This window comes from Hemicordylus capensis, chromosome 4 (assembly GCF_027244095.1).
Source record: "Hemicordylus capensis ecotype Gifberg chromosome 4, rHemCap1.1.pri, whole genome shotgun sequence".
Classification (NCBI taxonomy): Eukaryota; Metazoa; Chordata; class Lepidosauria; order Squamata; family Cordylidae; genus Hemicordylus; species Hemicordylus capensis.
The window spans coordinates 108,232,816-108,249,413 of NC_069660.1; the positions used below are offsets into that span (position 1 = coordinate 108,232,816).

The 16,598-nt window shown below is 41.3% G+C and overlaps 1 protein-coding gene across 7 annotated transcripts in view; it reads right to left on the bottom strand.

Moving 5' to 3' along the window:
• NEGR1 (neuronal growth regulator 1) overlaps positions 1-16,598 on the bottom strand; it is a 746,066-nt gene that overhangs the window by 414,110 nt on the left and 315,358 nt on the right. For all 7 annotated transcript variants that reach the window (XM_053244669.1, XM_053244673.1, XM_053244671.1 and 4 more), the window contains exon 2: positions 5,433-5,665. In XM_053244669.1, coding sequence (XP_053100644.1) covers positions 5,433-5,665 — 233 coding nt within the window. The remainder of the gene's footprint in view (positions 1-5,432; positions 5,666-16,598) is intronic.

Sequence of the window (16,598 nt, forward strand, 5' to 3'; positions counted from 1 at the left end):
CTTCTAGGGTCTATGCTGTGCTACCATGCATTAGGAAGCGGTGGGCAGAGGTCTCCCTGAGACTATTTTCCTGGTCCCCGTGATGTCAGCCAAGCTGCCATTGAAAGAAGCACTCCCTAGCCAGGTGCACTTTCACCTGTGGCCCCTGCAGTCAGCCCAGATGCCTTGGGGCTGGGGGAGCAGAGGAAAGTGCCCTCTCCCATGATTCCCTGCACCCACTTCTCTGCATACAGTGCACAAACAAAACAGACCCAGGATTTTTAAAATGTGTGTAAATGTGCGGTCCCATTGGCCATGCAAGCAGCCAGGCTAAGACACATGGGGTGTGAGGATGTCCTCTGGGGTGTGTGCAAGGCTTCAAAGGGATTTGGGGAGAGGGAAGTAGTGGAGATTTTTTTCTATTTAGCAGAGAAAGTTGAGAGCCCCATAATGGCAGGGCCCCCTTTGGTTCACTGGTGGTTAAGTGGGAGGTTCAACTTGTGAGCTCGCAGTCCACGGGTGGGGAAAGCATATTGGGGGGCACAGCACATCCCCAGTAGACTGGCCCTCTCATTAGAGTGATAGCCCACTGGGCAACAAGCGGCTTGCAGCGGGTTTGTGATGGGTCTGACTGGATTAACAGAACCCCCAACATCCTTTGCCCTCCCCCTTCTGCATATCCCATTCTAGTGAATGTGGGTCCCCTGCTTCCATACTGAAAGTGGGACAGGCCCCCAAACCCCACGGGAATTTGAGTCTGTGTGATGCTTTGAGTGTGTCTGGCTACTTTGTGAGGGGGCAGTGCCATGGCTGGCAGAAGCAGCACTGGCATTGCAGGGCATTTAAAAGGCTTGAAAAGCCCTTTTCCTGCCAAGGGCTGTCCGGCAGAGCGCTCCAAAAATGCACGATCGCTCTCAACACATCCCTTCAAGACTGTAGCCAATCGTGGCCGCCCCACTGACTTGGTGATGCTTTCCCCACAGTCTGGCGGTGGAGCTGGCTGGGATCAGGCTGGGAGGGGCTCTCTTTGTTGAACATCTGCGGCACAAATTGGAGTTAGGAACTGTAACTGTGGCCACGATTAACTGTGATTATCCTGTATGTCTGAATCCAGCCTGTGTTACGATTTAGCAATTAAACATCAAACTGTGTGAGGTTCTGGCGAATAACTATCAATGTTTATAAGGATGACAGCTCAGGCAGAGCACTGGCCTTGTATTTTAAATTACTTACAAATTCAAAAATAAAGTGGTAGATTATTGGATGTTACATTACTTCCCCTATGATTCTAGAATGTTACATCACTTTTTTCATGATTCTTAGATGTAAGTACAATTTCTGGGTTACTTTAAAAAAATTAAAAGTTAACAGATGGACTGATTTAATTGAAATTACATACACAGAGCCCTGCCATCCTCCACTATGTGTGTACCAAATTTCAGAGCTCGCTTCCCAACCACTTCTTTTTTCAGGATTTCCCCCGACTATAGACACCTAGAGGGATTGTTATCTAAAATTATAAAATTTCCAAGATCTGATACTGAAAACAAAAATGATATTTGGAAACGTTTAAGGGAGTCAAAACTGAAATCTATGGTTTTAGATTTGATTCGGATCTGATGCAAAACTTGTGATTGTACACAGGCCTACCTTGCATGCCAAACATCCCAGTTTTAGTCCTTAGTATCTTCAGTTTAAAAAAGCGCGGGGGGGGGGATTTCAGGAAAAAACTTTGGGAGAAGACCCATGAACGAGACCCTGGAAAGTCCCTGCGGACTAAATATTAGCAATATTATATTATTAGACAATGCATAGATTACTGCTTATCTAGCCCTTGCAAGCTAAATGAAATGTTGCTAAATAACAAAGTAATAAAGAAGTTATCTTTTGCATACAGTTTACCTTTCACCCTTTGTAAACAGAAGTATTTGTATACCACATTCACCACTTCCTTATTAACAGGCTGCTGCTAACCACTTAATATTTTGTGGCTTAATTTGGGTTTTTTTGCTTGCTCCGGTTTTTCTGGGGACTTCATGACAGAGAGCAGAACTGAGAGCATGAAAAGGCACCTCATGAAAGCTATGGGCAGCATTCAGATGGCTTCAACTTTTTGTCACTGCCAAGCAGGGCTGGATTTGTAAGGCAGATTGGGAGATGAAAGGCTTCCCTCATCTCATTGCTAATTCCTAAACCACCTGTCCCTCAGAATAGTTAATCAGGGCGTACAAGCATTAGGAAATGGACAATCATTGAGATGGTTATTAATACAGAGCTACAGTCCCTTTAAAATAAAATGCATATTTGTATCACCAGTGCTCAATATGGAAATGTTCCAGGACCTTCCAGTAATTGATTTTCATTGTATCTACAAACCTATCATGCAAATCACAGTCTTCAAATATGTATCTGTGCTTGCATTGACAAGACAAGGATGAAAGAAATCTTCTGAAGAACTGTATGCTTGACAGCTTGTTTTTGCATAATGATGATAATCTCTCTGCAAAGAACATTGTTTTCTGTGACATTTACTGCCTTTTCAGTTTGACCCTGTTTGGCGTAATGATGTCTGTCCCACTTGAACTTTATTAATGCATCCAGGAAACAGTTTAAATGCTAGTCCATTTCAAATGAATAATTACATTTACACACAGATGTTAAAATATCTTATTTAGCCCATCAAATGCTTATGATCCAAAAGGAATTGTGTTCTCTACTCTCTTGTAACAGCCATTATGCTCCTTCCCCTGCTGCCTCCTATTCTATAGTAGTGAATAATGCTGTTGCCAGTAGTTTGTGATTGCAGAATTTAGGGCATGTTGCATGCCACAGACAGTATCATCATACCTGAATGCAGGTCCATCAGGAACCTGGACTGTCAGCCAGGGGTGCAGATCCTCTCCTGAACACTTGAGCACCACCACCACTACCCCCGGCAAACAAAAAATGTATTTTCTCTCCCTAGCAAATATTTAAGTGAGGAGTTGATCCTCTCTGTCTGCAGTCCTGTCTGCCAGGGACCAAAAGGGTGCATTTAAGTGGCTATTTCTGCAGAATGTCCTCTTTATCATCAAACAGTACTAACTGCAACTCCTTCTTCACTTTGCTTTAGAGGAAGCAGACTGGATTCCTTCATATAATAATGCTATGGTGTTTTGTGGGGCTGAGTTGTGAGTCACTTTGGAAGCCAGTCCTGGCTGAAAAGTGAGGTTAAATAGAATGGATGACTGAATGAATGACTGAATGGAGAGGAGAGCTTGTTTTGTGGTAGCAAGCATGACTTGTCCCCTTAGTAATCTGAGTCTGCCCTGGTTGCATATGAATGGGAGACTTGGTGTGTGAGCACTGTAAGATATTCGCCTCAGGGGATGGAGCCGCTCTGGGAAGAGCAGAAGGTTCCGAGTTCCCTCCCTGGCATTTCCAAGATAGGGCTGGGAGAGACTGTCTGCAATCTTGGAGAAGCCGCTGCCAGTCTGGGTAGACAATACAGACCTAGATGGACCTATGGCCTGACTCAGTATATGGCAGCTTCCTATGTTCCTATGACTTGGAAACCCCTTCAAGTTATGCACCAACATGGTCTAAGCCATGAGTTAGACAATCTCAAGGGGAGGGAAGGCAAGGGGAGGAAGCTTTGAAACAATTACCTCCCTCGCCGACAATCCATTCTCCCTTGTAATCCCTGGGCAGATCACACTACCTGGGCGGATCGCTTACCCAGACGATGGCTGGCTCCTGCCGGCAGCAGGAGGTTTCTGGGGCCAGGAGGCCCCCAGATCATCCATAATGCACCATGCAAGTGTGCGGTGCATTATGGGGAGCCTCCTGATACTGGTTGGGAAGCTACTTGTGTGTAGGTGTCATGCAGAGTCATGCAACACCGACACACAATCCATTATTCTGGTTTTCAGGAACACTTGTGCCCTAAAACCTGGCCAACAGCCGGGGCACCTAACAGGGTTTGCCATCATGCTACTGTCGGTTCCCGGTGGTTTACACAGGCAGGCAAAACTGGGCTGGGCTTTCCTAGCCCAGTTTTACCTGCACATGTGAACAGCCATTCTGTTTCCCACAAGCAGCCTCTTCTGTTGGTTAGAGTCAGATACACCATATTCAAGATCACCAACATAAGCACCACAAGAAGGACAATGTTACAAGCATCTCCTCTGACACACAGACATGAACTGTAGACCATTGTTATTAATCTACTGAAAATAAACCAAAATATATTTGCGCCATGGCTGACAATAAATAGAAAGGGTTTTGGTTGTTGTTGATCTTATCTACAATTTATTCATCCTTTAGTCAACAATGAACCTACTGAAACCCTAATCTAGGGAATCAGCAGCAGGAAATTTCAGCAATCTGTTGAACCAAATACACCAACAGTTCTTTGTTTTCTCTCCTGCATCTCTAATGGAGAAGGATGGAGTGCTAGCATCTGCCACAGAGAATGGTTAGCAAGCTAGAAATTGTTTTGACTGCATATCTTTATACTTTCAGCACATAGAGTAGATGCATATTAAACTGTGTAACTTGCTGGAGCTTTTTATTGAACTGATGGAAGAACCAGGAAGTAGTACTTAGCTGAGATAGAAACAACAGTGATAGGAGCTGCTGGCATATAAAAACAGTGATCAGTGTTGTCACAGAAATCTGTTCAATTGAAAGGTTTACAAAATAGTGTATTGGGCTTTATTGGATCAATGCTGAATTAAAACGATGAAGAAAGTGAGTTAATCCAAAGACCTGCTTGACTGACATTAATTTGTATTGCATTGCTAAATCATACTGCATTGCTACAGAGAAGCATAGCATCTGGATTAATCAAGTGATAAAAAGAGCTGCCAAAATTCCATATAAATAATCCGAAGAACCACTAAAGTACAACACAGCACGCCTCTTCAATATTTTGCTAATGTCATTTCATGATGCTGTCTAAAATACCTGCAGTGTGCAAAGAAGATTGGCTGGATAAACAATAAGGTGTTGGACAATGAGTAAGGTGCTAGATACAGCTCAGAGGAAGGTTGAAACATAAAATTACTGAGTAACACAGTTTCACAGGAGAGAGCGTCTCCTCAATATGTATTGAATCAGAAATAACCAAGTTATTTTGAGGTTTTGAAGAAAATAAGTCTGCTCATTTTCAAGCCACTCCAATTTAGCTAGGAGTGGGATCACCCAATGTTAGTCAGCATTAATCATATTTTGTACATATATGTGTATGCATACAGTCATACCTTTGTATACAAAGATAAGATAACTGTGACAGTACCGGTATTTTTACTATTAATTATGTCAGTGAATAAAGGTCATAAACAGACAAATGGGACAGGATTAAACATCTAGTATACAAGTTGCTGAACATGAGAAGATGCAAAACAAAGTTCATTTCCTTGTTAAAACAGATTATTTCTGATCATTTGTAAAAAATATTGCATGACTGATACCTTTTACTGTTAAGTAGATCTGCATTGTTCTAGGCGTGTGCTGGGTCTGCACCGAACAAGTATACGGACCATCATCTGACACATCCACATCCTGTATCTGGAGGCTGTATTCCCTTTTGTTTGCTGTTGCAATTGACACTCGAGGATCTACTGACCACTTGTCTTCTCCTGCAAAAACAATACTTGACCGGTTCAGCCAGGCACCTTTTGAAGCCCCATCTTCCAAGTAACACCTGTAGGTTTCAAAGGGAAAAAAAAAAAACAATTTAGAGAGATATTTTGCTTTATTTTTGTATAGAATTGACATATTCGTTAATTAGGAACAACTATTATTTTATAAGGTTAGAGAGACTGCATTAACACTGCATAGAGTGCAGTCCAGATATAGGACTATCTGGACTGCATTCAGACTGACAGTTTTTAAGGCAATCTTCCACTGATATTTGTACAACAAAGCCAGTACAGAGCATACCAAATTGTAGACATACCACCAAAATTTGTCTAAAACAACATGAAAAACAAAATTTATCCTCAAAAGAAACATCTAAAAAACACTGCAATAAGACAGGAGAATCTCAATAAGTCTAGCAACATGCCTCAGTAGGATTCTTCCCATCAGAGGCTGTTCACACGAGCAGCCCTTCTACCCTGGTCTCCGGTTGTGTATCTGCTGTGACTGCAGGCAGCTGCACAGTGCATTGTGGGATGCCTGGAGGCCGGGCAGCATTTCCCCAGCCTCCAGAACACCACAAGGCTCATGACAGCATTGGTCATGTGGGTGCATGAGCCACGCAGCCATAGGACCATGCGGAATCACCTGCCTCCCCCCTACCCGCTCTTCCTGGTGCTCTCAAAGATTGTGTGAATGATCTCATTATGTATCAGTTTCCAAGTGCTTTCATGTCCACCTTTCTTGATCAATCACCTGGTCCCTCCCCAATGTTTGTTTGGCTGGAAAAACAGACTTTGTGTTGAGTAGATTTTTAGAATAACCTTTAGTTATTAGTTTCTGAAGGTTGACTCAGTGACTCAGATACATCTTGCTCATGTTCTTCAACCGTAACATACTACCCAATATCAAGAACTGGGATAAATTGGCCTACTTATCTGACCTAGCAACCTGATACTCATATTCTCTGTATTTAGGAAAATAAAACAAGATTCAGCAGTATATCGATGGCAATAAGTATGGTAATTTGTATAGAGTATGTCCTTGTTTTCTTTTATATTTATTGTTTCTTTTATTGCCATAAAAGAACACAAAATTGGAGCTCTGTTAATACTAACAGCTCACTAAACGTTAGGAAATAGCGATACACCAGTCAATGTGACAGACTCCTGCCTCTCTAAACTTCATTTTGAACATGTTCTGTTACAAATTGGAGAGTGGTTCTTTTAAATGAGCACAAAGTACAGCCACAGAATGAAATACACATCCATCGAAAATGGTTTGACAGAATCTCTACACAATCCCTCAGGGGTTTGAACACCGTGCCGAAGATTGCTACAAAATTCCAAGCTGAATTCAACAGGGTAAGTTACTGCCAACAGTATGAAACTAATCAGTTGAAAAATAAGGAACAAGGTATATTGCAGAATCTAATTTGCAGCCAGTTTCATCCTCCTGGCAAATAAAAAACAGGAGGAGCCTTAAAATGCCTGTATTAAAAGAAAGACCTTTAAATGTATTTATTTGAAGAAGAAGAAGAAGAAGAAGAAGAAGAAAAGGTACATATCATCATTTTTAAAAACAAAAAATCCCAAACATATTACTACAACATTGCACTAGAGTAAAACATTAATAATACAATAAATTTATTTATTTATTATTTATTTAGTAAATTCATATACCGCCCCATACAAAAAGGTCCCTGGGCAGTCAACAATATAAAACCATTAAGACATTATCATAATTAAAACAATGTAAAATACAATAGAAATATTTATTTATTTATTTATAAATTGATATTATTCAGAAATTACTATAATAAGCATTATCACTCTGCCTTCTGGAAAATCTATTTAAGTCAATTTAGAATAATGATATTGTAGTTTTGCTATACTAACAGCATATGGAAAGGATTTCTAGTGTTTCAGAGAAATTTGTAGAAAGGCTAATTGCATACCTTTTAAATAATTTAGTTCAGGATATCTGATGAAATTATTAGATTTCACTGATAATACATTTTAAATCAAAAGTGTCCTTATGGATATAGTTCCTGCTAACTGAATTGAAATGAACTTCATAAATGTATAAACTGGGCATATGTTTTCTCAAGAGGGAAAAGCCATTCAAGTTTTCTCTGCTAAAAAACTAGCAGCCAAAATAGCAGGCCAAAATAGCAGCAAACTTTCTCCTATTCAGAAATATTGGTCCATATTTCCAACTGGTCCAAGGTTCACAAACATCATGCCATCGAATTTCATTATCTGACTCTAAAGGCCCATTCACATGTTATGTACAACACTTGTATGAGTGCCAATGTACACAGGTACCGAGCTGTACACAGGTGCACATTATGCTGAACACAGGTACAGAAGTACACTTCCTATCTGTACCATGCATTTGAAGGCCTGTATCCAGGTTCACTTTTAAAATGGGTGTATAGACTTCATTTGTACATTTGCGCATAGGGTTGTGTACAAAAAGGATTTTGCATTATGTTTCAAGCTCAAAATGAAACACCGATGGGTTAAAAGTTTCAAGTTTGTTCTGGCTTTGATCAGCCATTTGATGGAACAAACTTGGAACCTTTCGAGTGTTCCAGTCATAAGGAACTATGGGGAAACTCCCAAGACTCTATTGTTTCCCATGCTCCTGGGGACATCAAAGTGGGTTGGGGGGTAGGATTTGTTGGGTGCTACCTACCACCCAACCCAAAAAAGAAATTGGCAAGTGGGCAATTTTAAACAAACTTTTAACCTTTCTTCCAAACCCTCATATGATCCCCATAGGACGTTGGAAAGTTAAAAATGTGTTTAAAATGTCCTGCTTACCCATTTCTTTTGAGGGTTGGGTGGTAGATAGAACTCATCATGCCCTACCACACAACCCACTTTGGTGTCCCCAGGTACTACCCATGGTGAATAATTAGTTGTTTTGCGTTCCACATTGTTTCCTATGTCTGGAACAGTTTTTCACTGCAGTTTGCAATGCATTTTGCAACCTGGCCTTGAAAACACTGCAAAAGCACATAGTAAAAGGGAATTTGTCTCTTCCAACACAAACACTGTCCAAAAATGGCCAAAAAAGAATCACTGACCCAGAATCCACTGCCAGCCACAGTGCCTGCACTGCAGTAACATCACTGGCACAAGTTGCTATCTACACACAATTATGACTCCTTATTTCCTAGCATTGCAACAGTTGAGTTGCCACAGCAGCACCCTTAGCAGCAAGCTTAGCCATAAGATTTAGCTTAACTAGAGCAACTTCAGCCACATTTTGACTGAGTACACCTTGCAATGCAGATTGCAAGGCAGACCAGAACAGTGAGAGAAGCACAAGTTAGTCTCAAGGCCAGACATGCTGCTCATCCTCATCACAGCAATCACCAAGAAAGAACACACAGAGAGCTGCCACATTTATTACCACAACACTCTCTCACAAAGAAAACAAACCACAACTCAAGGAAGACAGGTACCCAAGTTTTGTCTTGGTCAGTCTGAGATCCAGAAAAAAAAAGATAATTATAGCAGCAATAGCACAGCATATTATACTCAGTGCCAAGAAAATAAAACCACGAAATCAATCCTTCCTAGATTCCTTCTTCCTCTCCAGATGTATCCTCTTCAAGAGGTCTCTCTCTGCCTCCTGGACGCTTTGAATACATTTTGAAATTTCCTCATTTTGTGTCCCCCTCCCTCCTCCCTCCCCCCAGCCAATGGGGGCACAGTTGCCCATGACATCACTTGATTTGTATGAGAGCCAACGAAGAAGCAAGGAGATCACAACTCAATTGGAGGCCAGTTCCAGAAAATCAATCAGCAAGGGAAAAACCGCCCTCCGAAATGTCACTCGGAATGTTGAAACATTCCGATCGAAACAGGGCTGTTCTGCTCCAAACTTGAAACAGGCCCTTTATTTGAAGGGTGTTCTGTTTCAAGCTCAAAACACTTGGAATGGCCAATTTCGAGTCGGAACATCCTGACCATGAAACATTCTGCAAATCCCTGCTCATGCAGCATAATGTCTGCATCAGGTTGAGAATGACTGCACCTGTGTGTGCATTGTACTCTTGTTGTATGAATCAGCCTCTTATAGTTATGTGAATATCTATTATAGTTTTAGCATCACAATAATGGGCAGGGCTATGAGCAGAAAGCACACGATACAGCAATCTTGCTGAAGCCAAGCAGGTCTGGCTGTCATTATACTTGGCTGGGGCTCTGATGGGAAAGCTACAAATGCCACTTTGAACTCTATCAGTGAGGAACAAATTTAATAAATTCACATCATATCACAACTATGTGGAATTCTATACCATGTTGATAGTTATGTCTGCCCTGGGTTTTAGCTACCATACGTATGCAACATGCAGAAATAAAATAAAAAAGTAGATGCTGCTTTAAAATTTAAGATAATTGAAGGGTGCTGTTTTTCCACCAGTTGGGGCTCAGAACATTGTGGTTGTCCCAGCTGAAGTGGGATAGCTGGAAGCTGGAAAGGACTGTTCTACACAATGTAATGCAGTCACTTTGGGACATGATTTAGCTAGGAAGCAGGATGGAAATTGAAGCAAACAAAGCTGTATACGGGCAAAAGAGAGGGACTTGCAAAATGCCAAAGCCACAGCTGCACTGATGTAGCATCCAGCTCTTCAATCCAATAAATGCCAACGTTGTTTAGCATGTCACATAGTTGGCATGTTAAATGTCAACATCACTCATGTTTTTAAAATAGAAATATAATGCTATTAGATATCTGTATCTATTATATACAGAAATATAATCCTGCTTGGTCACTAAACCTGAGAGACTTGTTCACAATTATTATTTAGGGCTTTCTACAGAATGTGGAGGAGTGGCTTATTAAGCACATCTAAACTAGCATAGGATGCTGACTTAGACTAAGCTGTGAACTAGCAAGTACCTGTCATAGGTGAGGTCTGCCATAACTCAATAGGGCTGGAATAAGCATTTAGTTGGCTGAAATCCAGATAAATAAAGCACTATTGCAATGACAGTGTTTCAGGGGAAGGGCAATTTTAGTTCATCTCCCATTTCCTCTGAAGCCAGCTCTCACTCCAAAAGTGTGTCCATAAGAGATATGCACTTGGCTTCAGAGGCAAGTGCTGAACGACAAAAATGGACCTTTCCCTGAAGCACACGTGCTTTTTTAGTCTGGATGTCAGCCAGTTTTAGCCTTAAGGAAAGTAAGCTCCAGTTTTCTCTCATCTGTCCAAAGGACATTCTCCCAGAAGCATTGTGGCTTGTCAATATGCATTTTAGCAAATTCCAGTCTGACTTTTTTTTAATGACAAAACTGGAGCTTTTTGGCAAGTCACATCAGCTCTATGACCACAGATGAAAAAAGAACACCATACCTACTGTGAAACATGGAGGAGGCTCGGTTATGTTTTGGGGCTGCTTTGCTGCATCTGGCACGGGTGCCTTGAGTCTGTGCAGGGAATAATGATATCTTAAGATTATCAAGACATTCTGGCACGAAATGTACTGCCCAGTGTCAGAAAGCTCTGTCTCAGTCGCAGGTCATGGATCCTCCAACAGGATAATGACCCAAAACACACAGCTATAAGCACCCAAGAATGGCTAAGGACAAACCATTGAGCTATTCTGAAGTGGCCTTCTATGAGCCCTGATTTGAATCCTATCGAACATCTATGGAAAGAACTGAAACATGCAGTCTGGAGAAGGCACCCTTCAAACCTGACACAGCTGGAGCAGTTTGCTCAGGAAGAGTGGGCCAAACTACCTGTTGACAGGTGCAGAAGTCTCAATGAGAGCTACAGGAATAGCTTGTTTGCAGTTATTGCCTCTAAAGGTTGTGCAGAAAAATATTAGGTTAAGGGTCCCATCATTTTTGTACATGCCATTTTCATTTGTGTTATTATTTGAAATATTCTGTTGCAACAAAACTCTAAAGCAAAGTCTGGTCTTTGTTAAATGTGGAATAAACAATGGTGGGTGCCAATTACGTTTGTCAGTTTCAAGTTATTTCAGAGACAATTGTGGGTTCTTCTTTGTTCGTGCAGGGGTATCAACACATTTGTCCACGTGAGTATATGACATATTTGAAATAAAGTGACATCAAATGGCAGGATTTAAATACGTTAAAACAACAAATTTATTTCCTTTTTAAAAAGTGCCTCTGCTCATATAAGCCATACAAATATCAATGCATAAAGTAATAATTAAAGGTTAAAGGAATTGTATAGGATTTAAAAAATGAAGTTCCTATGAAAACTCTGTTTAAATGGACAAGGTTAGCCAGCTATTTTTCACAGCTGTCTCAACAGCCTAACGGGCAGTTCTGAAGCTGTCAGTGCAGAGCCTTCAAAAGACTGTAAAAACAGCCAGATGCTGTGACATGTGTTTTGAAAGTTGCAGAGTTTCCCACTGCTCCTCACATAGCAACACAGCTCTTTGGACATCAAGGCTTTAATGCCAAATGGATAAGATAAAACAAAGTTGGAGGAGAGAAGCATCAGACTTACAGCAAAGCGGCTTTATTTGCCATAGAGCTTCCCCCCCCCCAACACACACACACAACACAACTTTAACAAAGTCCAAATAATAATGCTTTACTTGGTTGATTCCGGGCATTTTTCTAAAATAGGTATCTCAAATAAGAAATCTGTCAGAAGGAGTTTAAATATCAATACAGTAAACCGGTTACAGAAAAATGGTGACATAATTATAATTTATTCACAAACACAACATCATGCCATGCCAACATCAAACCAGAGCTGCAGCTAGGTAGTTTTGGGGCCTGGACCTAATGGCCTCTGTCTCCTGCCCTCCTGAAAGATAAGCAGCACCCCCCTAGCACTCCTCTGAGGTTGCCATCACTGTGGCCCGTGCCACTTAGCCCTGGATGGGGGAGCTTGAGAGTCTCCAAGGCCAAACAGGAGAGTCAGTGGCTGCCTGCCTCTCGCCTGCTCTGCTGCTGTTTCACTGCCCTCATAGCTTGTTCTGCTCCCTCACACAGCTCAGGTGGTGGGCTGCTCGACACCGTCACATGAGTGCACACTGACTGCGCAGGTGCACATGGGCCCGGCCCGGCCCCACTGTTACAACCGGGCACCGCAAGGGAATGCAGGACTCTTGGGCAGGCTGAACTCAGCCTTCAGCCCCCAGCTGCACCTGGGAGGAGATCAGACAGGCTGTGCGCTGGCTGCATGTTGGCTGCACTCAGCCCTCACAGCCCAGACATGCTCAGGTGCTCAGCACAGTGCAGGCCAGTGGCGGCAGCAGCCACCCTGCACATATTTGAGAAGACTGGGGGGCGGCAGGAGCTCTGGGGGACTGGACTTTTGCACAGAAGTCCGGTGGGGGGGAGGAGGTGCCTCTGCCTCAAACAGGAATAGGAAGTCAAGTCTAGGAAGTCAAGTCTGGTTCACTTAGGCTGCGTATTTCCAATTTACATATATATGAAAATACCATCACACGTGGAACAACACAACAACAATGGCAATAACAATAATAAAGTATCTTATCTGCTCAAGCAATTTTTTCCTCTTGTTTAGTTTTACAGCATATTATTATTGCAACATCATGTTTCCATGGTGCTTTTCAGAATAACGAAAGAAAAGAACAATTTAATAGTAGTCTTATACCTGTAATGCCTGACCTGCTGCACTGAGGAATTAACTCATGGTAATAGGGCCAACTACCCTTGCACATATTTGTGAAGTTTGTCATTGTGACCACAGTCTTGGAACAGTGTATGCAGCTTCCTTCTCCAATAAGCAGGACATTTCAATATGTGGTTCTCCTTTGTTGCTGCACTGCACCCCGTCTCGTAGTAAAATGGGTGTCATGACTCACATTCCACATGAAGATAATCCATAATGAAAAGGGAGCCCACTCTCTTCCCTAGAAAGTATCATTTGCAATAATACTATTTGAATATTATATTTTTAGTTAATTTTAAATAATGATCTCACTGGTTTACAGAAAGTTTTCTACTAGTACAATTATTTTGTTACATTTCAGTACAAATTACATAGGGCATTCATTATCACTGAGCATTTATTATGAAATTCATCTTTCCCCCTTTCAGTTATTCCCCCCCTCCACCCCATCAGTTATTTTTACCCTTCAGCTTCTCGCTGGTCACCATAAGATTATATTTAATGCAATTTATTAATAAAAAAAATCTCTATGAAGCACCAATTATTCCTTATGAATAAAGAATGACTATACAGCAAAATTAATTAAACCCGGCACTGCAATCGTTAGACAGAAGCGACATTAATCCTTATATTTTCTCACATCTCCTGAGAAACTTTTATATGAGCAAGAGTTCAGCTGGAGTTGATTTTCTATTTACAAAAAGAATACTGTGTGTGAGCAGCAAAAGAGATCTAGGTCTCCCCCCCCCATTAATTATAATGATTTTCCTAAGGCAGAAGCCTGTACAATATATTTACCTGATCAGGGAGACCTGATCCTGAATTTATTTATATCTTTCAGTAATTATGACAAAATGCAGTATCTCCTCTATTTTTTAAAAAATCCAAAAATGAAAATACAGTTGCTTCTATTCTACTTGCTTTTGTTTTCTATGCCAACTTTTCCATAATTAGAAACTTAAATTCTTCTATTTATCTTATTATAAGATAATATATATTGCCATTCCTTAACTTATAAAGATAAACATGGACTTTAATTTCTCAAATCGAATAATGTAATCAATATATAGACTTAAGGTGAGTTACAGTGGCGGCAGCAGAAAATCTTTTGAGGGGGTTGGGCAGAAAAGGGGCAAAGTGTATTTCTGAGTGGGCGAGCTGTGTCCCGTGAGCTAGATTTCTGAAACAGAAATGGTGGGGTGGGGAGCTACTTATCTGAGGGGCCCCAGTGCCACCTTTGATGAGTTAACTAGGAAATGTGTATGAACATGGCACTCAAGAACTTCACATGAAGGCATGGAGAAGTTGCTCAAACTGCTAATGAGCCAGTTCAGATGATTGTCCACCAGCACAATCAGTATGGGGACATGCCAAGAACATCTGAACCCCGACATCACTGCAGGATGTCCCAACATGCTGTCAGGGCATCCTTTAATTGCATGAGGGGGCTTATTTGAATTGCTTGAACAGGGTTTTGGATTGCATGTAACAGGGCAAGTCAGATAAATGCCTGGGCCAGTTGTGATCTCTCAGCAGAACTTCTCTTACAGGGTTGTTGTGCATATAAAATGGGGACGGGATGAACTCTGTATGCCATCCCAATCCGTTTGGAGGAAGGGCGGAATAGAAATGTGACTGTTACTACAACTTTTAATAAATGTGTATGTTTGTTCACATCAATGGAAATGTGTAGGTTGCAGAGAAATGTAGCCTCACAGCTATACATGCACACACATACACCTAGAAACTTCAGATTTGTATCCATGATTACATAATCCTCTACTTGGCGAGCTTGTATATAAAACTAGGAAATAAAGAGTTTCGTCCACTAAAGTAATCAAACAAACTTAAAATTGCTCTATACAACTACTTCTTATTCTAGGCTCAGTTTACTACTACAGCTACTGAAATGATCAAGTCTTACTCCATCTCTTTACACAACAACCATTGTTCTTGAAATATTTGTATTGTGTTTCACTAAAATAAAATAATTTTTTTTAAAAAATAAGCCTTTGGGTGGGGATCAGATGTAGCACATTATTCAATATAGAATTCACAGGCTGAAATTTGTTTGTTATTTCTCTAGTCCTGCTTCTTCTTAAATTTGGTGGAACTTTTGTGCAACTTAATAGAAATGAAGCAGCCACCAGAGGGAGACTGAGCTGGGATAGGTCCCCACACAAGCCATTTCCCTGAAGTTTTAAAACATGCATTCTGCTCCTGGATAAAGTTGCAAAAATAATATTTGCTACAGTGTTTAATGAATCTACTTCCTGGCACCTTCACTTGGTTTATGAAGACAATTTTGCCTGGCACATTTTACACTGCACACAGCCCAGAGTGCATGCAGAGATTAATGGATGCACCTGTAAGAGGAGGCCTGTTTAATTTGCTCTGATTTGGGCTGTGTAGTGTAGGAGCAGTTCATTCTGGTTCCAAATGATTGGAACACACTCTGAACAGGTTGAAGGAGTATAGCTTACTTTATCTTCCCTGGCACCTTCATCGCAACATATGCTGCACCCTGGAAACCTAATTTCAATTCGAGTTGATTTTGCAGCTCATCGCTGTGCATCAGACTGACCTGTTGACTCTCCCTCAAAACTGCTATTTTTAAATTCACTCTTGGGTTAAAAAAAAAAAAAGGCATATATATGATTTCTACCAACTGTCTCCCCTCTCATGAAGCAGAACCTTTCCTGTAACAACTATTATTTAGATGCTTGTATTAATACTAGAATTATATGGAAACAATTGATTGGCTTAACTGCCTATTAGAACATATGTCAATGAGTCACTGATCATGAGGATAAAAGATTTTGACTATTCTTGTGTGTAGAATGCAGTTTTTAGTAATGCTACTCTCGATGTTGTTTGATTAATGGGATACATCACTCAATGTGGTTTGAGTGGGCTAGGACAGATTCCTTAATATCATCATCTTCCCAAAAATATCAGACTCCTTTCAGCTATAACAATTATACTTGGACAGGGGGCACTGGCTGACATACAGAGCAAGGATGCATTGGTGCAATGAGAGAGCAGCCTAACAGAATTTCCCAACTAACTGCACCAATGCCTGAGGGAAGTGGCGACTTTTGATGTCTTACCCTTTCCTAGGAAGTCCTTTGTGCCACCTGATGATATGTTCTCAAGGGCTGCACAACCCTCAGGGACATATCTTCAGATAGCACAGAGGGCTTCTTGCGGGGAGGGGAGGGAGTCAAAATTGCCCCTCCACAGTTGCACCAGTCCAGTTAGTTGGTAAGTTCTGCTAGGCTACTCTCACTGCACTGGTGCATCCTTGCCAGCTACTAAGAGTTGCAGACTTGACTCAGGAATGCTCACT